This window comes from Caretta caretta, chromosome 10 (genome assembly GCF_965140235.1).
Source record: "Caretta caretta isolate rCarCar2 chromosome 10, rCarCar1.hap1, whole genome shotgun sequence".
Lineage (NCBI taxonomy): Eukaryota > Metazoa > Chordata > Testudines > Cheloniidae > Caretta > Caretta caretta.
This window is the reverse complement of record NC_134215.1, coordinates 38,289-63,410: the sequence shown is the minus strand read 5'-3', so window position 1 is coordinate 63,410 and position 25,122 is coordinate 38,289. Positions and strand designations below refer to the sequence as shown.

General features: G+C 41.3%; 1 protein-coding gene across 3 annotated transcripts in view; it reads left to right on the top strand.

Moving 5' to 3' along the window:
- The window catches only part of UNKL (unk like zinc finger), a 150,218-nt gene that overhangs the window by 106,358 nt on the left and 18,738 nt on the right, over positions 1-25,122 (top strand). For all 3 annotated transcript variants that reach the window (XM_075133340.1, XM_048867915.2, XM_048867910.2), the window contains one exon: positions 748-925. In XM_075133340.1, coding sequence (XP_074989441.1) covers positions 748-925 — 178 coding nt within the window. The remainder of the gene's footprint in view (positions 1-747; positions 926-25,122) is intronic.

Here is a 25,122-nt window from a genome sequence, read left to right as displayed (position 1 = left end):
TTCCATACACTGTTATTGAAACTTGATATTATTATTTTGTTAATTTTTTTAATTAAAAGACAAAAAATAAAAGTTGGGTTATGCACAGACTCACTCCAAACTTTTTGAAACTTAATTTTCCTGTTCAGAAGTTAACTGGTGACATTTAAATTTGTAGGGAAAAAACTAACTTGAATCAAAGACCTAACCTCTTTCCTTGGGTCAGCAGGGCTCAGCTGGAGGTAAGCAGCACAGGGGTACAAGCGCCATACGTACAGTCATATTTTGACACTACGCTAGCTAACTTGGACTCTAGCTTCAGTAAGATATAGGTGTGTGAGTCTGTATGTTTACGTCTAGAGAATGGATTAAATGACCTAATGCCTCTAGGTCTTTTATACCTCAAATTTCTTTGATCATTTTTATACGGGAATACGGAACTGACCTCAGTCACCTCTTGCATGGATTTTTTTTTCTTTTGGAATTGTTCCTCAGGCTCAAACTGTCCTAGCCTGTTGTATAACTGCCTTTGTGACATATATTTTCTGGGAGCAATTTCCAGACTATTGGAATGTGCTAGCTGTGTTAAGCACATTTTCTGCCAAATACACAGGAACATGATCCTAAATTAATTAATTACATAGATTCTTCTATTGTGCAAATTTAAATAACCTATATAATGTCTCCCAAATCTTTGTTTTTAAGATTATTTTAATAATTTTGTTTACAAATGCATTTTGCTTATTTTATTTATATATTTTTAAACAGAACCATCTCAGTGTTTTTTCAGTGGTTAATCCACTTGCTTCAAGTATAACCTCCAGTATAACTTCTAGTCTGGCTTCCAGTATTGGATCAGATAATTCATCCCCAACAGCTCTCTCAGCTATCAGTGCCAAAGCTCTCCCATTCTACCCTGGCAGTAATACAGTTGAATCAGTTATAGGTAAGTCTGAGCATTTCCTCTTTTATTGCACACGTTTTGTATTTTTTTCAAGATTATTCTATTTTAATATACATTCAGAAAATGCATATGGAAAAGGGCAGTTATATTTTTACATATTTGCTTTATTATCAGCAATTAAAATTAATACTTGGAATTGAATTTAATGTTTTTCCAAATAAGCAGCTTTTGTAAATTCTCAGATGGAAATTTAGGAATTATCAACCTGGAACAGATCAGTGGACCATTTAATCTGGTATTCTGTTTCTGATAGTGGCCAATATTTAAGAAGTTATAAAACTTTGATAATGTATCTAATTGTGCTCTTATAGGAGAGGGGTTATTTTTCTGACTCCTGCTGGTGATCTGTTCATTCCATTGAACATGAGGACGGATATTATTTTACAATTTTATTCTAGCAAGTTTAATTGCAGATTATATTCTATTAATAGAAATGCGAATTCTTTCTTTGCGTGATTGTCCCTATATATTCCATTCTTAATGCTCATGAGATTGGAATCTTTTGGCCAGCAGTGTCCATCGGGGCTGTGCATGTGCCCTGAATGTCCTTGTGCCCTGTACTGAGGGCATAAATGATAGAGCATGCCCAATTGCCCCTCAGATCCCGCTTCACCACTCGTAGCTGGCAATGTCTGTGTCATGATGCACTCACAAGAACTCGCATGCATCTGAAAAAGCGGGATTTTTTACCCACGAAAGCTTATGTCCAAATAAATCTGTTCATCTTTAAGGTGCCACCGGACTCCACATTGTTTTCACAAGAACTGTTTTTTACATAATTGTAAGCAATTAGTTTTATGAATATTTATTGTAGTTAGTGTAGTTTTTGCCAGTTGGCATGTGGGCTTGTTGTTTTTGTTTTTATTTTCAGATTTTTGAGAGAGAGTATTTTTTCCTGGTACCAGTTATAATGTGTTTTTACATCCCTGTGGCCTGCACCGCTTCCTGCAGCTCCCATTGGCTGGGAACGGTGAACCACAGCCACTGGGAGCTGCGGGCGGCTATGCAAATATAAACAAACTAACAGCCCGCCAGCAAATTACCCTAACAGGCCACGTGTAGGCTGCAGGTTGTCCTCTACTGTCCTAGAAGGTTTAATGAGAGCCCCATTTGAGCTGTTGGCAACTTGCTCTTTGCTATATTTATCCATGAAGATAATATTTAAGTAGCAATTATCAGTCAAAAGAATTGGGCAATACAGGAACTTATGGCAGGCGTTCTTCATAAAATATTCCATAAGGATAAGGTCATCCTGAGGCCCCATCCCAAGTTTTTGCATAAAATAGTTGCTGATTTTCATTTGAACTAAATTCATTTGCTAGATTTCCGCCCCCCATAGGTGCTGACTCTGTGGGTGCTCTGGGGCTGGAGCACCTACGGGGAAAAATTGGTGGGTGCTCTGCACTCACCGGCAGCCAAGTTCCCCAGCCCGCCCCAGCTCACCTCACCTTGGCCTCCTCCCCTGAGTGCACCGTGTCCACGCTTCTCCTCCCAGTGTTTGCCACCGCGAAACACCTGTTTCATGGCGTAACAAGCTTTGGGAGAGAGGGGGAGGATCGGGAATGCAGTGCTCTCAGGGGAGGAGGTGGGGCCAGAACAGGGATTTGGGGAAGGGGTTGGAATAGGGGCAGGGAGAGGGTGGAGTTGGGGTGGAGACTTTGGGGAAGGGGTTGGAGTGGGGGCGGGGTAGGGGTGGGAGGAGGTGGGTCAGGGGTGGAGTCAGGGCGGGGCAAGGGGGTCGAGCACCGACCGGCACCAGCAGAAGTCAGCGCCTATGCGCTGCCTCCCCCCCCCCCACCACCACAACATTCTAATCAGGGGGAGGTTAGTTGACATATGTTAGATGTCTTTAGAGCGCTCTTGTACTATTTACATAGGACTAAATCATTTAGAGTCTCCTCAAGAAATTTCTTGACGGGTCATATTATTTCAACCCTCAGGCTTTTGATAGTTTCATTAGTCTATTATAAGCTAGCTAATTCGGATTCCCCCAGCTCAGGTTAGGACTCATTCCAATAGGGCTCAGGCATCATCTGCGGGAAGCATACCCATCTCAGAAATACACAGGGCAGCAACTTGGGGTTCAGTCCATATCTTTACAAAATATGTTCCCTCATTGAAACATCAAGATATGATACTTCTTTTGGCAGAGCTGTGCTACAGTCTTTGTTTTGGTGGACTCCAAACACCCACCTCCTTCTTATGAGGTCAGTGCTTGAGAGTCACCAAGAGTGGAGTATGTATGGAAAATCACTTGGAGAATAAGGAATGGTTACTTGCCTTACAGTAACTATGGTTGTTTGAGATGCGCCCTCCTTCCCTGCTACTATGGAATCCCTTAACATCTGGATTCTGTATTGACAAAGTAGCTAATGGGTGGTTGGGCCCACTTTACCCTTTGTGCCTTTGGTACAGGGCATGAGGACACTAGGGGCACAGGCATGGCCCCAATAGGCATGGCTAGCCAGAAGAGTCTGGTCTCGAGATCATGTGGTCCATGCACATCAAGAGTGGAATATATGTATGGACAGCACATCTTGAAGAACCATAGTTATTTTAAGATAAGTGACTGTTTCTTCCTTTTTAGAACCTTCCTAAACTGTTAGCATAAGTGATACATAAGTGAATTTCACAGCATAATTATAGATTAGGTAAAAATTATCTTTTTAATGTTTAAGTTTGTTGGCTTCTATTTTCTAATAGCCCGAAGTGTTTAACAGCTATCTATTCTCTTTATTAGTTGATTTGCTGTACTTCGATAACAGTTCCACTGGGCAGTTAGTTTGCTTAAAATGTTGAAAGGGCATATTCTTTGCGCATACAACATAACTACAGTGTTAACTTTAACACACTCAAGATTAAATTGCTGTATGCTACAGAAGATGTGTATTTTTCTGTACAAGAGTTCTCCATGACGGTTCATTCCCTCTTGCTTACATTGGTATAACTAATGTGAAATCCCTCATAATGTCCCTCTCTCCCAGCACATACATCTTCCTGCTCTCTGTCCAATTCCCCTGAGTCCAGGGGGTTTTGCAGCTGGAAGGGATAAAGGTATTTACCCTCACAACTGAAAAATGCACCTGCACTCCCCTGACAAGAACCCAGTGTTTACATCTCAGCCTTTAGAACCCATCCAATTCCTCCTGAGTGTTTCTTAGCTGCTAGTTAGGGCTGTGAAAGTTACATTCATGGTATAAATTGCTTTGTTGTTTTAGTTAGCTAATAAATGTGGAACACTGGGTGTGTTCTAAATAAAACTTGCATCTTCTTAAATTTCTGTATTAGAAATTCAGTTAGATGAGTCAATTCTTACAATTAAAGCCCACATTTGAAGTTTCCTGTCATGTACATTATGTTTACATTCTTATCTATGAATGACTGTAGGAAAGTTGGGATAAAGACCCCCTAATTATTGTCATTCACAAAATTTTTATTCTTAAATCTGTCAGGAGCTCAGACAAATTTGGGAATAAAACTTGTGAGAAAACAAAATTTACAGGTCTTCTGCGATGAATTGTGCTACGATGCATGCTGCTGTTTTGAGACCCATTTCAACTCCTATTAAAGTCAATGGAAAGACTCTCTCTGACTTTAGAGCAGTGGTCCCCGAACTGTGGGGCATGACCCCTGGGGGACATGGAGGAACATTTCGGGGATGCACAGTGGGCCAGCCCCCATGGTGGGACGGGGAGTGAGTGTCATGCTTCCAGCCCTGCTCCATTCCCCGGACCAGCTCAGCCCCCAGCCCTTCTCCACCCCCAGCTCCACGCTGTTCCCAGTCCAGCTCTGCCCTCATTTCCTTTCCATCCCCAGACCAGCTCCGCCTCTAGCTCCAGCTCCTCCCCCATCCCCAGTTCCGCCCCCAGCTCTGCCTTCAGCCCAAGTTCCACTGCTGAAGAAGCCTTGTCTGTGCAGTAATGGGGGGTGGGAAGGCGTGAACAGATTCCATTAATGGTAAGGGGGGGGGAGGCGCAACTAGAAATGTTCGTGCACCACTGCTTTAGAGAGAGAGTTAGAACTAGCCCTTTGTGGTAGGTGACATTTCAAGCCTATGGAGCCTTTTAACTGCGTTCTCAAATGAAACTATCTGCATCCCATTCAAACAGGTTTCTCGCATTTTTTTTTTTTGTCCTTTACATGAATAGATAAGATCTATCTGGATTGACAGAGGAGAATGTATATTGCTTTAGAATTTGCTTTGTGTATGGCGTTTTTACTGTGATTTTTACATGAATTTTATTAAGTTATCTAGTTTTATGATTTATACTGCACTATAACATTCAAAAACCAGACAGAGAACACTTCAACCTCCCTGGTCACTCAATTTCAGACCTAAAAGTTGCAATTCTCCAACAAAAATACTTCAAAAACAGACTGGAATTAATTTGCAAACTGGACACCATTAAATTTAGGCTTGAATAGAGACTGGGAGTGGATGGGTCATTACACAAAGTAACAACTATTTCCCCATGCTAATTTTTTTCCCCTATTGTAACTCACACCTTCTAATCAACTGTTTGAAATGGGCCATCCTGATTATCACTACGAAAGGGGTTTTTTTTCTCCTGCTGATAATAGCCCACTTTAATTAATTGGTCTTGTTACAGTTGGTATGGCAACACACATTTTTTCATGTTCTCTGGTTATATATATCTTCCTACTGTATTTTCCACTGCATGCATCTGATGAAATGGGTTTTAGCCAACGAAAGCTTATGCCCAAATAAATTTGTTAGTCTCTAAGGTTCCACAAGTACTCCTCGTTTTTTAGGGGTGTGCATGGTGCTTTACCATATTTAAGTACAATTAATGTTGTGCTGAAAGCTGATTGATGCGTGAGAATGATTCTGAGGCGATCCCAATCAGCAGAAATTACACAGAAGAAACAATTCAATTGAAATCTTTAGAATCTGTCATTATCATGATTATTTGCCGGGGGGGAGTGAGTAAAATGAATGGCTGCCTGAGCTCAAGTTTATAATCTATGAGCAAAGATGCTCTCATTCCCTCTTCCTTACTCTACCACCAGCTGTATTCCAGTTATACCTTCAGTAGTTCTTCCCTTCTTATTCACCCAATACCTCACATTCGCTCTCACCTTCTTTCCAACACACTCTCCCCATCCCATATCCTCTTCCTCACTTTCACTCAATAATTGACCCAGACATTTTTCTTTCTCAAATCACTGTCTTTCCGCTTCCTTGAAAGGTGAGGTTATTTGCTTCCTCTATAAGGCAAGGAGCCATTTGTATTGTGTTAAAGAGGCTCCCTTGCATGACAGACACTGGGCAGTGTGTAGTACCCATCAGCAACGTACGTGGCTATGTATCTACATGGCTTTGGGGAACCTTGATTACTACTAATTTTAATTATGTATTGTATAAGTGTCCACTTTGTGTTATAGAGCACAGTGGACAGGGTACATGTCATAATGAAGCATGAGGATGGGGGGGTCCCTCTTTCAGTCAGTCATGATACAGTTCAACTAGGGCTGTCGATTAATCACAGTTAACTCAATGCGATTAATTCAAAAAAATTGTGATAAAAAAATTAATTGCAGTTAATCGCACTGTTAAACAATAGAATACCAATTGAAATGTATTAAATATTTTAGGATGGTTTTCTACGTTTTCAAATACATTGATTTCTATTACAACACAGAATACAAAGTATACAGTGCTCACTTTATATTATTATTTTTATTACAAATATTTGCACTGTAAAAAATGGTAAATAGTATTTTTCAATTCACCTCATACAAGTATTCTAGTACAATCTCTTTATTGTGAAAGTGTAACTTACAAATGTAGATTTCTTTTTTCTTACATAACTGGACTCAAAACTGCACGATGTAAAACTTTAGAGACTACGAGTCCACTCTGTCCTACTTCTTGTTCAGCCAATCGCTAAGACAAACAAGTTTGTTTACATTTATGGGAGATACTGCTGTCTGCTTCTTATTTATAATGTGAGAAAGTGAGAACAGGCGTTCGCATGGCACTTGTGTAGCTGGCGTTGCAAGGTATTTATGTGCCAGATATGCTAAAATTCGTATCCTCCTTCTTGCTTCAGCCACCATTCCGGAGGACATGCTTCCATGCAGATAATGCTCTTAAAAAAATAATGAATTAATTTAATTTGTGACTCAACTCTTTGGGGGAGAATTATACATCTCCTGCTCTGTTTTACCTGCATTCTGCCATATATTTCATGTTATAGCAGTCTCGGATGATGACCCAGCACATGTTCATTTTAAGAACACTTTCACAGCAGATTTGACAAAACGCAAAGAAGCTACCAATGTGAGAGTTCTAAAAATAGCTACAGCACTCAACCCAAGGTTTAAGAATCTGAAGTGCTGTCCAAAATCTGAGAGGGACGAGGTGTGGAACATGCTTTCAGAAGTCTTAGAAGAGCAACACTCAGATGCGAATACTACAGAACTCGAACCACCAAAAAAGAAAATCGACCTTCTGCTGGTCGCGTCTGACTCAGATGATGAAAATGAGCATGCGTCGGTCCGCACTACTTTGGATCGTTATCGTGCAGAACCCATCATCAGCATGGAAGCATGTCCTCTGGAATGGTGATTAAAGCATGAAGGGACATGTGAATCTTTAGTGCATCTTGCAACGCCAGCTACAACAGTTCCATGCGAACGCCTCTTCTCACTTTCAGGTGACATAGTAAAGAAGAAGCGGGAAGCATTATCTCCTGCAAATTGTAACCAAACTTGTTTTGTCTGAGCGATTGGCTGAAGTAGGACTGAGTGGATTTGTATGCTCTAAAGTTTTACATTGTTTTATTTTTGAATGCAGTTATTTTCTGTACATAATTCTACATTTGTAAGTTCAACTTTCATGATAAAGAGATTGCATTACAGTACTTGTATTAGGTGAATTGAAAAATACTATTTCTTTTGGTTTTTGCAGTGCAAATATTGGAAATAAAAATAATAATATAAAGTGAGCATTGTACACTTTGTACTCTGTGTTCTAATTGAAATCATTATATTTGAAAATGTCGAAAACACCCAAAAATATTTAAAGAAATGGTATTCTATTATTGTTTAACAGTGCGATTAATCATGAGATTAATTTTTTAATTGCTTGACAGCCCTAAATTCAACCAAATAAAGGAAATAGGACAATGTGTGCTTATAGCTCTGACCATTCCACAAGCAGCAATGAGTGGGGAGCCAGGCTGAGAGAGCTGTTTACAACTTCAAACTGCTTCCACCTGCTTGCCCCTAGGATTTCCACAGGGTTGTCTGTTATTGCTGCAGCCCAGACTTTTCACTAAGAGTAGAAACAGCAATAAAGGTACATACGGATTGAGGGTAGAGAGCCCTTTAGGACCTCTGAGTTCACATTCACCCATAGATCTAGTTCTCCCATAGACCATCTGTTACTGTAGGTTAGCTTTCAGAGTCTATTGGTTTTGATTTTGAAGATGAAAAAAGGAGGCCTAACTATTCAAAATAGAAACATTGTTTTGACTGAAAGTGTTCTGGGAGGGAGTTAGGTGAAGACAGATCTAGTCCATTGTGGGTTGACTAGGAGAATTGAGAACTATGACAGCACAAAGGAGGATCAGGAATCTCCTGCCAATCACAGACGTGATGAAATGAAGGAGAGCAGAGTTGGAGAGGTTTTTCTTAAAAATATGTTTGTCATGTTCTGGGCTGCAATCCAAACCAGTGCAGGGTTGTGTCACTGCCTGCCTTGCAACCCTCAATGCCTCAAAATGCTCTGCTGCTGTGGTTTTCTTTTCAGGATGCTTCCAGTCAAGACACAAACATGCAGTATTCTGAGTATTTGTATGCTATGCAGCCCTGGTCCAGTGCTCTGACCCCAGCAACCTGCCTACAACACAGCAGCCCCATTCTGGAACTCACCACTCTTTGGTTACTTTTTGCAGAGATGACCCCAACACACTCCCTGTCCCAAATTTCCCCAAAACTACGCTGAAGCATCCAGCCCTCTCCTGGAACACTCAGAGAAATAATAATGTTTGTTTGCTCCTTTAAAGAAACAAAAGCACATCACAGCTTATTAACTTACCTGGGGTAAATGCACCCTTCTATTCAAGCACAGCACTGAGTTGGTTTATTGTAAAAATAAAACAAATTTATTAACAAAAGAATATTGGTTAAGTGATACCAAGTAAAAGGAATAAAGTTAAGGGTTACAAACAAAAGTAAAAATATGCTTTCTAATTGCCAAGACCTAATTTAACAAGTTACAGTCTTCGTTCAAGATCCTTACCAATCTTCCATTCCCAGAGACTTCAGCCCCCTTGTTAGAGGGACCCGTCGTTATCAACTTGCAAGTGCTCGGGCCTCTTGTGTGCAAGATGGCTTCTCCTCTCCCCTTCTATCTTCCCAAACTTACTGTTTTGTCCGGATGACCTCATGCTGCTGTTCTCTTCCTGTGGGCTTCCGAGCCCCCCGCTGATTCATATGTAAATGAGGCTTCCACTGTTTTTGGTTGCACTTTGTTTAATTTCATCGGAGACAGGTAGATAGCTCCCTTAACTCCTGTCTGGGAGAAAACCTATTTCTCCCTGTGTTTGGTCACAGATTTTAAAGCATAATATAATTAAATATCCATATTTCCTCCTATAGTGTTAATATAGTACATACATTTCACGGTGATATTAGTCTCCAATGTGTCTTTAGCTTTCATAAGATCTTACTTGATTCACTTTTATAATACAGTAGTATTATATGCAATCAGTTGATTCAATTACTTATCATTTGAAGTTCAGACCCCCTGTGATTATAGCTCAGATGAAGTTTTTCTCTCCTGTTGGGGGCGTAGCTGTCATACTAACTTCTCCCCAGCTTAATAGCTTGTTTACATTTTATGTAAATGGACCATTATTGTCTCTGCCTGAGACAAGTATACGTTCTTCTGTCTAGGGCAAACTGGGCTCATACTTTGCTTGCCAAACACATTTTAAGAACATAATGCTAACACGTATTCATAATTCTTTGTACACACCCTGTGTGTACAGCATTCAAAAATATTAATGATCAGTGAGTTATTAATTTTCCAACTATACCCCTACATGCCATCTTTTATACACAGATTATAACAACAGTATTAGGTGCAGTGAGTATTTCAGGCTTGACAAGAGCTGCTGACACAGAGTCGTGAACTACAGATGATATTATAGCATAAAGGACAAAGACTAAAACACAGAGTAGTATCCCAAAATGCAAGCAATATAAATCCCCATGAGTTTATTCAGTTAAGGAGTAGTTAAAGTCCAGTGTTCACCAGTTCGGTGAGGCCCTCTGGACCCTGTATTGTTCTCCATGGGTTTTTCCTCCCATGGTCACTCTTAGTGCACCCCAAACACACTATTTTTAGTACTGTTTTTTCCTACATGTGTCTGAAAGGGAGAGGACCCAGTATTTATAAAAGCCCCAGACTTCAGATGTAAAAAAAGAATAAAACAAATCTGAAATTTAAATGGTTTCCTAATTTTTAACTTATTTTTGTAAGTGAAAAACTGTATCTCTATGTATAAGTTAACAGCTCAGAGTATTCACACTTGTTTTGTTGTAAATTGGGTATTTTTGAAAATAAAGCATTCTTTATCATTTTTAACTTCATGTTCCACTCATCCACAAAAGTATATAACCTTTATAGACATTATTCATTTGTTTTCTAAATGCATTACATTCTTTTCAGAGTAAATACACATTCATGAAGGACTGGCTATATGGCTGTTGTATAATGTGATAGAATAGGAACAGTGTATTGCATTCATTAGAGAGACAAAGTGGGTGAGTAGTATCGGGGGTAGCCATGTTTGTCTGTTTCCACAAAAACAACAAGCATCTGAAGAAGTGGGTTTTTTACCCATGAAAGCTTATGCCCAAATACATCTGTTAGTCTTTAAGGTGCTACTGGACTCCTTGTTGTTAAGGTGGGTGAGGTAATACAAGAGAGAGACAAGCTGATTCTTCAACTCTGTGTAAGGTTGAAAGCTTGTCTCTCTCACCAACAGAAGTTGGTTGAATAAAAGGTATTATCTCACCCACCTAGTCTCTAATATCCTGGGACCATTACAGCTACAGGCACACTGCATATTGCATTCATTGACAGATTCTGTGGCTTAGCATGTGATTAGGGAGTTGCTCTGATTAGCTGGTGCATCTGAACAATTCTGTTTAAATTGGTGTGTGCCAGAGACCAGGAGACTGCAGACCAGTGAGTCAGCACTTCCCGAGAGGGTAAGTTGGGTATCTGATTTCTTTCAGTAGAGAAATCAATGAAGAATATTAAATGGAGGATGTTTTCACCAACTTTATAATAAGTGCATAGTTGTTTTTCTAAAAAACTGAGCTGTGAGATACAACTGACAAGAAGTGATGTTAAGCTATTCTTAAATTACAGATTTTTTAAGATTGCAAATCCTGGTCAGTCTTATTTCTGATTATTTTAAAATAAAAGTAATTGAAATATAATTTAAAAGTTTTCATAACCAGTGTTTAAATATTCAAGTAAATCATATTTTACTAAGAAAAATATTCTAGCTGAAATATTTTGGTTAGTTAGATGTAATGTTATTAATATGACAGTAAAATACATACCAGTGTAGTAAATTTGCTTTAATTTAAAAATTAAAATATTAAAAAGATCAACATTGAATATAATATTTTAAAATGCTATATTTCATTTTCAATAATACTTTATTGACATGAGAAGCTGGACAGATGTTGCAAAGCACAATGTCAAATAAATCTGGGCTTTCCATGATATACTGTATTTGATTATTTTTGATGTTCCAGTTGAATTAGGTATTGAGGTAAGCAGAATGTTGCTTTTCTTACTGTAAATATTCTTATGGTGTGTGTGTTTTTGCATAAATAAAAAACATGTACTGCTGTTTCTGTTAACAGAATCATTAGAATTGGGCTAACTGGGATCTCTTTTATGCATACATTGCTGTGTTTACAGTGACTTACTGCCTTTTCTCTCTAAAGCAAGGACTTAGCCTCTTGAGTTACTGGCATGTGTGAATATAATTGCTGGAGTTGTGATAGCTATGCCTTGTGTGTATGTGTGTGAGTGCAGTGAAAATAATGTGCTTTATTTCTGTCACTGTCAAGAGAACCCATTAGAAAACCAAGTTATTTAAGGTTTCAGAGTAGCAGCAGTGTTAGTTTGTATTCGCAAAAAGAAAAGGAGTACTTGTGGCACCTTAGAGACTAACCAATTTATTTGAGAATAGAATGCATCCGATGAAGTGAGCTGTAGCTCACGAAAGCTTATGCTCAAATAAATTTGTTAGTCTCTAAGGTGCCACAAGTACTCCTTTTCTTTTTCCAGTTATTTAAGTGATATGTAACTTGGCCCTACGACTGTGCTTTATGCTGGTGTTTGCCACAAAGCTCTGCCTTTGAGCGATTTTGGTTTTAAACTAAAAGTTGTAAATCATATAAATATAACATCTCCTTCTCGCCTCCATCTCTGAAAGCTTGCAAGACTAGGGTGGTTTGGTTACTATTCTAATTTAACAAAAAAAATCAATCAAATATGGCTAATTAGGGTTCATTGGCTTCCTCTAATTCCTTTTGGTATTTTGAGGGTGAACTAATAAACTAGCCAAGTGATTAAACTTTGAGGAATAGTTGCTGGGCATATTCAGTATTTGCTGTTTATGAACTTTAATATCTGTAAAATCCACCCTAAGTAATTTACATGAAAGATGAGTACTGTAGCTTTGGATGACACTGCAGCACGTCATGGTATTCTGCTTTATGTTTTTTAATAATGCACAGGTGCATGTATTATACTTTTTTATATACTGGGAAAAATGAAAATATAGGATGCCCTTTTTTTAATTTAGCCCCAGTCAGGAAAATCCACTTAATAGGAATGCTTCTGGAGGAACTAATCTCCAGTGTTGTTCACTGGGAAGAATTGCTGCTGAGTAGGAACAGTAATAATGTTGGTTAATTGAGAAATAAGATACATCCCTTCCCGCTGAATATAACTGGGATTTTTTGTTCAATGCAGAATTTCTGATCTCTGCGGAATCTGTTGTGGAACTTCTAAGCTTTACTGGCACTATCTTTAGAAAATAGAAAAGTAACTGAAACATGACAATAGGTACTACCTTTCTTGGTAGAGTCCAGACCACTGAGGAACGGTCACCCCTGCCCTGCGACCTTGGGTGCCTTAAAAGCCTGACCTTAAAGTCTGACCTGTCAAGCCTGACCTTAAAAACCTCTAAGGAAGGAGATTCCACCACCTCCCTAGGTAACCCATTCCAGTGCTTCACCACCCTCCTAGTGAAAAAGTTTTTTCCTAATATCCAACCTAAAACTCCCCCACTGCAATTTGAGACCATTACGCCTGGTTCTGTCATCTGCTATCACTGAGAACAGTCTAGATCCATCCTCTTTGGAACCCCCTTTCAGGTAGTTGAAAGCAGCTATCAAATCCCCCCTCATTCTTCTCTTCTGCAGACTAAATAATCCCAGTTCCCTCAGCCTCTCCTCATAAATCATGTGCTCCAGCCCCCTAATAATTTTTGTTGCCCTCCATTGGACTCTTTCCAATTTTTCCATATCCTTCTTGTAGTGTGGGGCCCAAAACTGGACACAGTACAAATAGAGGGGAATGATCATGTCCCTCGATCGGCTGGCAATGCTCCTACTTATACAGCCCAAAATGCCATTGGCTTTCTTGGCAACAAGGGCACACTGTTGACTCATCTCCACCTTCTCATCCACTGTAACCCCTAGGTCCTTTTCTGCAGAACTGCTGCCTAGCCACTTGGTCCCGAGTCTGTAGCAGTGCATGGGATTCTTCCATCCTAAGTGCAGGACTCTGCACTTGTCCTTGTTGAACCTCATCAGGTTTCTTTTGACCCAATCCTCTAATTTGTCCAGGTACCTCTGTATCCTATCCCTACCCTCCAGTGTATCTACCACTCCTTAGTTTAGTGTCATCTGCAAACTTGCTGAGGGTGCAATCCATGCCATCCTCCAGATCATTAATAAAGATATCGAACAAAACTGGCCCCAGGACCGACCCTTGGTGGACTCTGCTTGATACTGGCTGCCAACTAGACATGGAGCCCTTGATCACTACCTGTTGAGACCGACAATCTAGCCAGCTTTCTATCGACCTTATAGTCCATTCATCCAGCCCATACTTCTTTAACTTGCTGGCAAGAATACTGTGGGAGACCGTATCAAAAGCTTTGCTAAAGTCAAGCAACAACACGTCCACTGCTTTCCCCTCATCCACAGAGCCAGTTATCTCATCATAGAAGGCAGTTAGGTTCGTCAGGCATGACTCGCCCTTGGTGAATCCATGGTGACTGTTCCTGATCACTTTCCTCTCATCTAAGTGCTTCAGAATTGATTCCTTGAGGACCTGCTCCATGATTTTTCCAGAGACTGAGGTGAGGTGACTGGCCTATAGTTCCCTGGATCTTTCTTTTCCCTTTTTTAAAGATGGGCACTACATTAGCCTTTTTCCAGTCATCCGGGACCTCCCCCGATCACTATTTATTTTCAGAAATAATGGCCAATGGCTCTGCAATCACATCCGCCAACTCCTTTAGAACCATCGGATGCAGGACATCCAGCCCCATGGACTTGTGCTCGTCCAGCTTTTCTAAATAGTCCCGAACCACTTCTTTCTCCACAGAGGACTGGTCACCTCCTCCCCATGCTGTGCTGCCCAGTGCAGTAGTCTGGGAGCTGACCTTGTTTGTGAAGACAGAGGCAAAAAAAGCATTGAGTACATTAGCTTTTTCCACATCCTCTGTCACTAGGTTGCCTTCCCCATTCAGTAAGGGGCCCACACTTTCCATGACCACCTTCTTGTTGCTAACATACCTGTAGAAACCATTCTTGTTACTCTTAACATCCTTTGCTAGCTGCAACTCCAAGTGTGATTTGGCCTTCCTGATTTCACTCCTGCATGCCTGAGCAATATTTTTATACTCTTCCCTGGTCATTTGTCCAATTTTCCACTTCTTGTAAGCTTCTTTTTTGTGTTTAAGATCAGCAAGGATTTCACTGTTCAGTCAAGCTGGTCGCCTGCCACATTTACTATTCTTTCTACACATCAGGATGGTTTGTTCCTGCAACCTCAACAAGGATTCTTTAAAATACAGCCAGCTCTCCTGGACTCCTTTCCCCCTCATGTTGTTCTCCCAGGGGATCCTGCCCATCAGGATGAGTTTCAAGTGAGTACAAGTATTAAGGCATTAAAGTCTAGGGCAGCTCTTCAGGCTTTGGGCATCTACAAGCCAGGACAAAAAAGAGGGTTCAGTCCCCAATCCCAGCATAGACTGCGCACATCTCAGTACACAGCTCAATGCCACTATGAGCCTCAGAGAAAGAAAGGCAAATTCCCCAAGCGTAAATCATCTGGCACACAATCTTCGTCATCCCAGCCCTCTACGTCCAAACACCAATTTTGATGGGTGGGTCAAGGCACCGTTAGACTGCTCCCCCCAACTAATTCAGCAGTCATCGCTTTACACCCATTTGGTCTCACCGATTGGCAGCATTCCATGGTGCCTGGGAACGCATAACATCAGACTGATGGGTCTTGGAGATCGTTCAAACTGGGTACTCCATTCATTAAACCTCCCTTCCCCATCCCTCTTCAGGGACCCTTCTCATGAGAGTTTTCTGCGAGAAGAGGTAGATGGTCTCCTCCAGTTAGGAGCCATAGAACCGGTACCTCAAAATCTATGAGGCAAATGGTTCTACTCTCGTTATTTCCTAATACTCAAAAGGAAGGGAGGTTGGATACCTATACCAGACTTGAGAACTCTCACTAAGTCAATGCTCAAAAGTTAAAGATGGTCACCTTGTCAACGATCATTCCAGCATTGGAACAGGGAGATAAGTGTCCTGAAGGTCAAAGGTTGAAAAACAGTTTTCATATTTCCAATCCTGCCAACTCTCAGACGATTTCTCTGATTCACTCTGGGCAAAGAACACCACCAACAGAGGGTGATTCCCTTCAGCCTATCATCAGCCCTGAAGGTATTTTCCAAGGTCCTCTCAGTAGTGGCCAGTCACCTGCGCTCCCAAGGGATCATGATTTATCCATACCTGGATGACTGCCGCCTCAGAGGCAATTCTCCAAGAGGCTCACCAAGTCACCAAAGCTGCAATGCACTTGTTTATGGAACTTGGCCTATGGATCAACACCCAGAAATCAACCCTCACTCCAGTACAATGGCTGGAATTAATAGGTGCTGACTTTGACTTGTTACAGGCTAGATCTCTCTCTTGCCTCAACACAGGTTCCTCTCCTTGGTCACGTTCCTAGAGACCATTCAGAGCAGCCGTCAAATATCAGTCTGACTCAGTCTCCAAATCTCAAGGCATATGGCAGCAAGCACAGCAGTGATACCACATGCCAGGATTCACATGAGATGTTTTCAAATGTGGTTCAGCTCAGTTTACGGACCAAACAGACACAGACTAGACAAGCTCCTGTCACCACCCACCAGGATCAAAAACTCCATAGACTGGTTGAAGGACCCAGCCAATGTTTGGAAAGGGATCCTCTTCTTGCAAGCCCCACTGTCATTACTTCTCACCACTGACACATCATAAATAGGATGGGGCATGCATCTAAACGGCCTCACGACACAAGGCAGGTGGTCGTCCATGGAGATATCTCTTCACATCAGTCTCCTCGAGCTAAGAGCAGTCAGGAACGCCTCTGCCCATTTCCTCCCACTGATCAAAGGATCCCATATGACGATCCTAATGGACAACATAGCCTGTCTGTTCTACATCAAGCGATGGGGGAGCCAGGTCTCCCTCCCTCTCTGTGGAAGTGATGAGGCTATGGAACTGGTTCATCTCCCATGACGTCCTACTGTCCGCAGCTTACCCCCCAAGCGCATAAAATTCGATAGCGGACAGTCAGTTGCAAATTTCCACATGACCGCAAGTGGGAAATAGACCCAACAATACTTCATGACCTATTCAGACGTTGCGGGACGCTGTCCACAGACCTGTTCACCACTCACTTGAACAAGAAATGTTCACGCTACTGCTCCAGAGCGGGGATGGGACAGCATTCCATGGATGATGCCCTCCTCCTCCCCTGGGATAGGGACCTTCTCTACAGGCCTAGTACCCTTACCTGTCACAGCTCATGACATGCCTTCAGATCCCTCTCACAACCATTCTGCACCTCCTCTCGCAGAACAGAGGATGTATCCTACATCCCAACTTGGTAGACCTCCACCTCAAGGCATGGCTCCTGCTTGGTTCCAACGCCTAGAAAGCTCCTGTTCCAGGGAAGTATGAGAAGTTCTGTTACACAGTAGAGAGTCCTTGATATGACATACTTCCCTGCAAAAATTGTCCAGGTTCCAGATTTAGTGCAAGTCCCAACAAATCTCCCCAACATCTGTAACTGTTCTATGTATCCTAGACTATGCATTGACCCTAAATAGGTCAGGACTATCTTTAAGTTCTCTCAGGATCCACCTTGTGGCTATAAAAGCTTTCCACCAACCTGTAGAGGGGTTACCTGTGCTGTCAGACCCAACTACTAAAAGATTCCTCAGAGAAATAGTAAACCTCTTCCCACAACCTTGACTTCCTACCTCCATGTGGGACCTAAACCTGGTTCTGAAAGGACTGATTAGGCCTCCCTTCAAACCCATGGCCATGTGTTAGGTGAAAACAGCCTTCCTGATAACGATTATCTTGGCCAGGAGAGTAAGAAAGGTTAGCGACCTTGATGGCACATCCCTCCATATATTTTTTCCAGACAAGGTTACATTCAGGCTGCATCCTAAATTCATCCCAAAGGTAATGTGACAAGTTGGATCACAGAAACACCTTTGGGACTGCCACCTGATGTGCCTAGACTACCTCTGAGCCCGTTTTCTGTGCGAGCTTGGGACTTCAGTACCTTGCCTTGTTTGAGCCAGACATGCTTGCCTGCTGCAAACACAGATCCAAGTCTGAACCACGTCCCCTTACAAGCTGCAGGCTTAACTGAAAACAGCTTAAGAAGTGTTTCTGTCTCCAGCAGTCAGATACCCAGCTCCAAATAAATCTGTTTTACCCTGTATAAAGCTTATACAGGTAAACTCATAAATTGTTTGCCCTCTAAAACACTGATAGAGAGATATGCACCACTGTTTGCTCCCCCAGGTATTAATACTTGTTCTGAGTTAATTAACAAGTAAAAAGTGATTTTATTAAATATAAAAGTAGGATTTAAGTGGTTCCAAGTAATAACAGACAGAACAAAGTAAATTACCAAGCAAAATAAAATAAAACACACAAGTCTAAGCCTAATACAGTAGAAAACTGAATACAGATAAAATCTCGGCCTCAGACATGTTTCAATAAGCTTCTTTTTCAGACTTTCCTAGTCTGGGCCAAATCCTTTCCCCTGGTACAGTCCTTGTTCCAGCTCAAGTGGTAGCTAGGGGATTTCTTATGGCTGCAGCCTCCTTTGTTCTGTTCCACCCCCTTATATATCTTTTGCACAAGGTGGGAATCCTTTGTCCCTCTCTGGGTTCCCACCCCTCCTCCTAAATGGAAAAGCACCAGGTTAAAGATGGATTCCAGTTCAGGTGACATGATCACATGTCACTGTAAGACTTCATTACCCACTTGCTAGCACGCGGGTATACAGGAAGACTTACAAGTAAACAGAGCCATTTACAACCAATTGTCCTGATTAATGGGAGCCATCAAGATTCCAAGCCACCATTAATGGCCCACACTTTGCCTAATTACAGTAGGACCGTAGAGTTATATTTCATATTTCTAGTTTCAGATACAAGAATGATACATTCATACAAATAGGATGAATACATGCAGAAGAACATAACCTTTGCACAGATATGTAACATGACATATCTAGCATAAAACATATTCCAGTTATGTCATATTTACATTCATAAGCATATTTCTATAAAGCATTATGGGGTGCAACATCACAGCTAACCTCTCCGTTTCATATAAATCTTTTGATTCACCTTCCAATCTTTTACCCAAACCTCACCAGGACAACAGGATATATGCTATACTGCATATTTTAGATGTTAGGAGAGCCCTGGCCTTCTGTCTGGACAGGACAAAGTCTTCAGGAAGTCCCTTAGATTCTTCCTCTCCATTGCAGACAGATCCAAGGGCTCAGCAATATCAGCCAAAAGACTCTCCAAGTGGGGTCTTGAATTTCATCAGACAGTGTTACCAAGTTCACAGCATGATCCCTCCAGACTCTATTTGTACACACTCCATGAGGTCAATCTCCTCATCCATCGCCTTCTTCAAGAATATCCCTATCTCAGAGATTTGTAGAACAGCGACATGGATGTCAAGCCACACTTTCGTGGAACACTGTGTGATTACTGGAGACTCTGCCTCTGATGCCATCTTCAGCTCCACTGTGCTGTCATCTGTTACTGACCTGATTCTGAAGTCCCAGCCCTCCAGAAGGGGTACTGCTAGGGTGCTCCACTACTCAAAGAAGAAATTATTCATCTTGTACAGTAATGACAGTTCTTTGAGATGTGTGTCCCTATGGGTGCTCCACAAACCATCCTCCTCCCCCTCTACTTCGGAGTTCTCGTCAGTGGCTCTGCGGTAGAGAAGGAACTGAGGGGGTTAGCCTGTGCATGCTGACTAGCCTTGTGATGCAGCATGAGGAGGGAAAGTGTATGTGAAGGCCTAACAGACAATGCTACCAAAGTTCTCCGATCAACAGCGCAGGGACACAAGCACACCTACAGTGGAGCACCCATAAGGACTAACATCTTGAAAAAACATTGTTACTGCACAAGGTGAGTAACTTCTTCTTTCTGCACCCTTTCCTGGACAAAAAATGGCCACTTGATAAGTGATGGCCCATCAGCTTTGATGACACCTGGCTAGGTGTCAACTTGTCCTTTGTCTTTGAGAAACCGGTTTACCCACTCCCCAGATTTGTCTGGTAAATACACTTTAGTCATGATTTAAGCTTATGTTCTTAACTTTACATATAATGTTGTTACATAGATTTTACCATGATATTATTAACAGTTAGTTTTTTCAAATGATACCTTACAAGACATATTTTATACAAAGATTATTACAGTAGTGTGTAGGGTATAACTATAGGGGTGTATTCTGTTACAATAGGCCACCCCAATTAAGCAACTTCTGCTACATGTATCTTGGCTTTTTAAGAACAGTATTATTCTGTGTTTATGTGAAAGAGATTTTCAAAGGCAAAAATGGGAATTAGGTCCCTAACTGTCATTTGTGCCTTTTGAAAATCTCCCTTGTAACATGTTGTATAACTATTTTCTGAAGACTGACATCTTATTTCTTTGTTGCTTCATTCTTTTCAGGTGCTCATGTTCCACTGAGATGTTAGCAACAGGTGGACATTTCAAACTGATTTACATTAGGCAACAAGTGATGCATTTTGCTTCAGCTGTCAATAATTAATTCTTATTAATATTTAAGAATGTGCCTGAAGTTTTAGAAGTCTTGGTAGATACTTTTGTGAAATTCTGCAGGTGTAACAATGCGGCAGAATTTTCTTTATTTATTAGATTTTTCTACTTTCTCAGACTGATTTTTTTGTTTTGTTTTTTAAGGCAAGAAGATAAGACTGTTTTATATATAAAATGCGTTATGTAAAGAAAACATCCGGGATCTGGGGCTCAATAATAGCATAGATTCAATATGCTACAGGAAGTCTTTAAATTTCAGCAATTCCAGAGAATTATGAGAACATAAAAGTTAGAAATGGAAAAGACCAGTTGGATTATTTCTAGGAGGTCAGTGCAAGATTATTCCGCACAATCATTTTCTAGTGTTTAGTCTTGCTTATTTTTAAAAGTGGCCTTTCCACCAGCTCTCTAGGGCGTTCCACAACCTAATATTGCTCACTTTCAGAAATTTTTTCTTAATGCTTGAATAGAAAAGAACACAAAGGAATTCCTATTTGACAGAAATAAGTAATTTTTTGGATGTGATAATTCTGTTTTTTGTTGCGTGATGGTATAATTCATTTCTTTTGGGGGAAATGGTGCACTGAAATTGCTAACTGGGGTCCAGTTAATTGAACTATTAAAGTTATGTATCAGAGGCGTAGCTGTGTTAGGCTGGGTCTGTAAAAGCAGCAGAGAGTCCTGTGGCACCTTATAGACTAACAGATGTATTGGAGCATAAGCTTTCGTGGGTGAATACCCACTTTGTCGGATGCATGTAGTGGAAATTTCCAGAGGCAGGCATAAATATGCAAGCAAGAATCAGGCTAGGGATAATGAGGTTAGTTCAGTCAGGAAGGATGGGGCCCTCTTCTAGCAGTTGAGGTGTGAACACCAAGGGAGGAGAAACTGCTTTTGTAGTTGGAGAGCCAGTCACAGTCTTTATTTAATCCTGAGCTGATGGTGTAAAATTTGCAAATGAACTGAAGCTCAGCAGTTTCTCTTTGAAGTCTGGTCCTGAAGTTTTTTGGCTGCAGGATGGCTACCTTTAAATCTGCTATTGTGTGTCCAGGGAGGTTGAAGTGTTCTCCTACAGGTTTTTGTATACTGCCATTCCTAATATCTGATTTGTGTCCATTTATCCTTTTACGTAGGGACTGTCCAGTTTGGCCAATGTACAGAGCAGAGGGGCACTTCTGGCACATGGTGCCGTGTGTTACATTGGTGGACGTGCAGGTGAATGAACCGATGATGGTGTGGCTGATCTGGTTAGGTCCTGTAATGGTGTCACTGGTGTAGATACATGGGCAGAGCTGGCATCGAGGTTTGTTGTATGGATTGGTTCCTGAGTTAGTGTTACTATGGTGCGGTGTGTAGTTGTTGGTGAGAATATGCTTCAGGTTGGTGGGTTGTCTGGGGGTGAGGACTGGCCTGCCTCCCAAGGCCTGTGAAAGTGAGGGATCGTTGTCCAGGATGGATTGTAGATCACTGATGATGCGTTGGACAGGTTTTAGCTGAGGACTGTATGTGATGGCCAGTGGAGTTCTATTGGTTTCTTTCTTGGGCTTGTCTTGCAGCAGGAGGCGTCTGGGTACACGTCTTGCTCTGTTAATCTGTTTCCTTATTTCTTTATGTGGGTATTGTAGTTTTGAGACTGCTTGGTGAAGATCTTGTAGGTGTTGGTCTCTGTCTCAGGGGTTGGAGCAAATGCGGTTGTACCTCAGCGCTTGGTTATAGACAATGGATCGTGTTGTATCCGGGATGGAAGCTGGAGGCATGAAGGTAGGCATAGCGGTTGGTGGGTTTTCGGTATAGGGTGGTGTTAACGTGACCATCACTTATTTACACCCTAACCCTAAGCCCACAGACAACCCGCTAACCTGAGGCATATTTTCACCAGCAACTACACACCACACCATAGTAACTCTAGCTCAGGAACCAATCCATACAACAAACCTCGATGCCAACTCTGCCCATGTATCTACACCAGCGACACCATTACAGGACCTAACCAGATCAGCCACACCATCATCGGTTCATTCACCTGCACGTCCACCAATGTAACACACGGCACCATGTGCCAGAAGTGCCCCTCTGCTCTGTACATTGGCCAAACTGGACAGTCCCTACGTAAAAGGATAAATGGACACAAATCAGATATTAGGAATGGCAGTATACAAAAACCTGTAGGAGAACACTTCAACCTCCCTGGACACACAATAGCAGATTTAAAGGTAGCCATCCTGCAGCCAAAAAACTTCAGGACCAGACTTCAAAGAGAAACTGCTGAGCTTCAGTTCATTTGCAAATTTTACACCATCAGCTCAGGATTAAATAAAGACTGTGACTGGCTCTCCAACTACAAAAGCAGTTTCTCCTCCCTTGGTGTTCACACCTCAACTGCTAGAAGAGGGCCCCATCCTCCCTGATTGAACTAACCTCGTTATCCCTAGCCTGATTCTTGCTTGCATATTTATACCTGCCTCTGGAAATTTCCATTACATGTATCCGACAAAGTGGGTATTCACCCACGAAAGTTTATGCTCCAGTATGTCTGTTAGTCTATAAGGTGCCACAGGACTCTTTGCCGCTATTACAGTTATGTTTTTGTGTGTCTTGGGGGACAATAGAATAAGGAGGAAAACATGATCAGAAATAGTTTAAAACTGATAAAGATGACCCAGGAGCCAGCCTTCTTGATGTTTAAGAGGAAGGGCATTAATAGTATCTAAGCTAACGCCAGATAGCACTTGGGAGTTCAAAAAGAGACTCTTAACGATCCGAAGAGGAGTAGAGCCTATCTGCATGGAGTCCAGGGTTAAGTGAGATGTGAAAGGAGGGAGAAAGAAGGAAGCATGAGAGGTTAGATGCTGATTTGAACCTAGAGTTTTTAGTCAAGGAAGTTAAGGAAGGACAGGGCTGGACTTTTAGTTTGTGAGATTTTCAAAAATGTATTACACTCATTTTGCCTGCCCAGTGAGGTCCCATTAGGTAGAATTGTGAAGCTTTGTGGTACACTGTTTTAATGTAATCTTTTTTCAGGATTGTGAATAAATTTATTTTTAGCTTTGACTGTATTGGGGGATAAATTAATTGTGGTGCATTCTCAAAGGAAGACAGCATAATCAAAGGAAAAGAAGTCACTGAGTATGGGTGGGTGAGATTCTGTGGCCTGCGTTGTGCAGGAGGTCAGACTAGATGATCATAATGGTCCCTTCTGACCTTAGTATCTATGAATCTATGAAAACGTACATTGATGACCAGGAAAATTATTTTAATCTTTTAGAATCTGGAAAGAACTATTAGTTACAATAATTCTGTTTGCCATAGTTTCTTCTCCTCCCTTTGTAGTCAAAGAGACAAAGCACCATGACGGTGCTACCTATCAGGAACCAAGGAAACAAAAGTTTTGCTAATTGTGCTGTGCATGTAAGGCCCCAGACCATCTACTTCCCTCAAGTCAGAGACATCCAAAGCATGAATTTATCTGAGATAAATGAAATGTAGCTGGGGGAGAGAATTCAGGGAAAAGATGGGTGGGAAGAGAGACAGCAACCTGATTTCCCCTTATTTTATGTCCATCTTTTCCAACTCTGTTCACAGAGACACTATAGAACAGGGGTAGTCAATAGGCAAACCTTAGGCCAAATCCAGACTGCCAGATGCTTTTGAACGGACTGTGAAATTTTTTTATTTACTACTACTTATTATTATTATTATTATTAAGGATACAATTTTGTCATGGAGGTCATGGATTCCATGACTTTAACAGACCTACGTGACTTCTTCGGCTTCAGCCCTGGCCGTTGAAGCAGCAGCCGGTGGCCGGAGCAGTGGCCAGCAGTCAGCCCTCGGCAGCAGGATGGAGACTGTTAGCCTCCCCCCGGGTATTTTTAATAAAAATTAGAGACAGGTCATGGGCTTCCATTAATTTATTATCATTATTATTGTTTTTGTATTATTTTCTCTGGAGTCTGGACCTTGGTTATACCTTGACCAAGAAATTTGGACCGTGACAAACCATAATTAATTACCCAGGTATAGAAAAAGCAGTGGATGTAACAAACAATACACTGAAGGGGCAGGCTTTTTTTACTGAGGCACCTGCAATAATTTGAGTGAAGGAACTACTTGTAGAAGTAGAATCCAGCTGTTAATACATGGAGATGACTGTCTTGCTGCCTTATGCCCATAAACTGACCATAAAGTGGATACATCTCTGGAGAAGTGACACTGGACAAACTCCAAGGTTTGGCATCCAACTTCATTGTACACCAAAATGCATTCCCTTTCATCTTACAGTGGAAGGTTTGGTGGTGATGTGAACAAATGCTTTCCCCAACCTCCTGTAGAAATACAGTCCACAAGACTGCCGAGTTTGAACTCATCCTCTTCCATTTGGCTTCATTTACATAGAAATAAAATAACACAAATTTCAGTTAAGACATTGTCACCAAACTTGGTTGGTCATAGGACTATTCCTCCATCTGGACGGTTCCACCAGTGCCCCCTCTCATATATTCAGGTGGGGTGACAAGTGAATGTGTTCGTAACCCTTTCCCAGCAGGATTAACTACTTTTTTTTTCTCTTTCTTAATTTCTAATCCATAACAAGTGTCTCTCTCTCTCCCTGACCTCCCCACCTTTATGCACTACTTGATTAACACACAAAAAAATTTCTAGTAGACGAGAGGCAAAATCATTGTCTTACAAGAGCCAGGG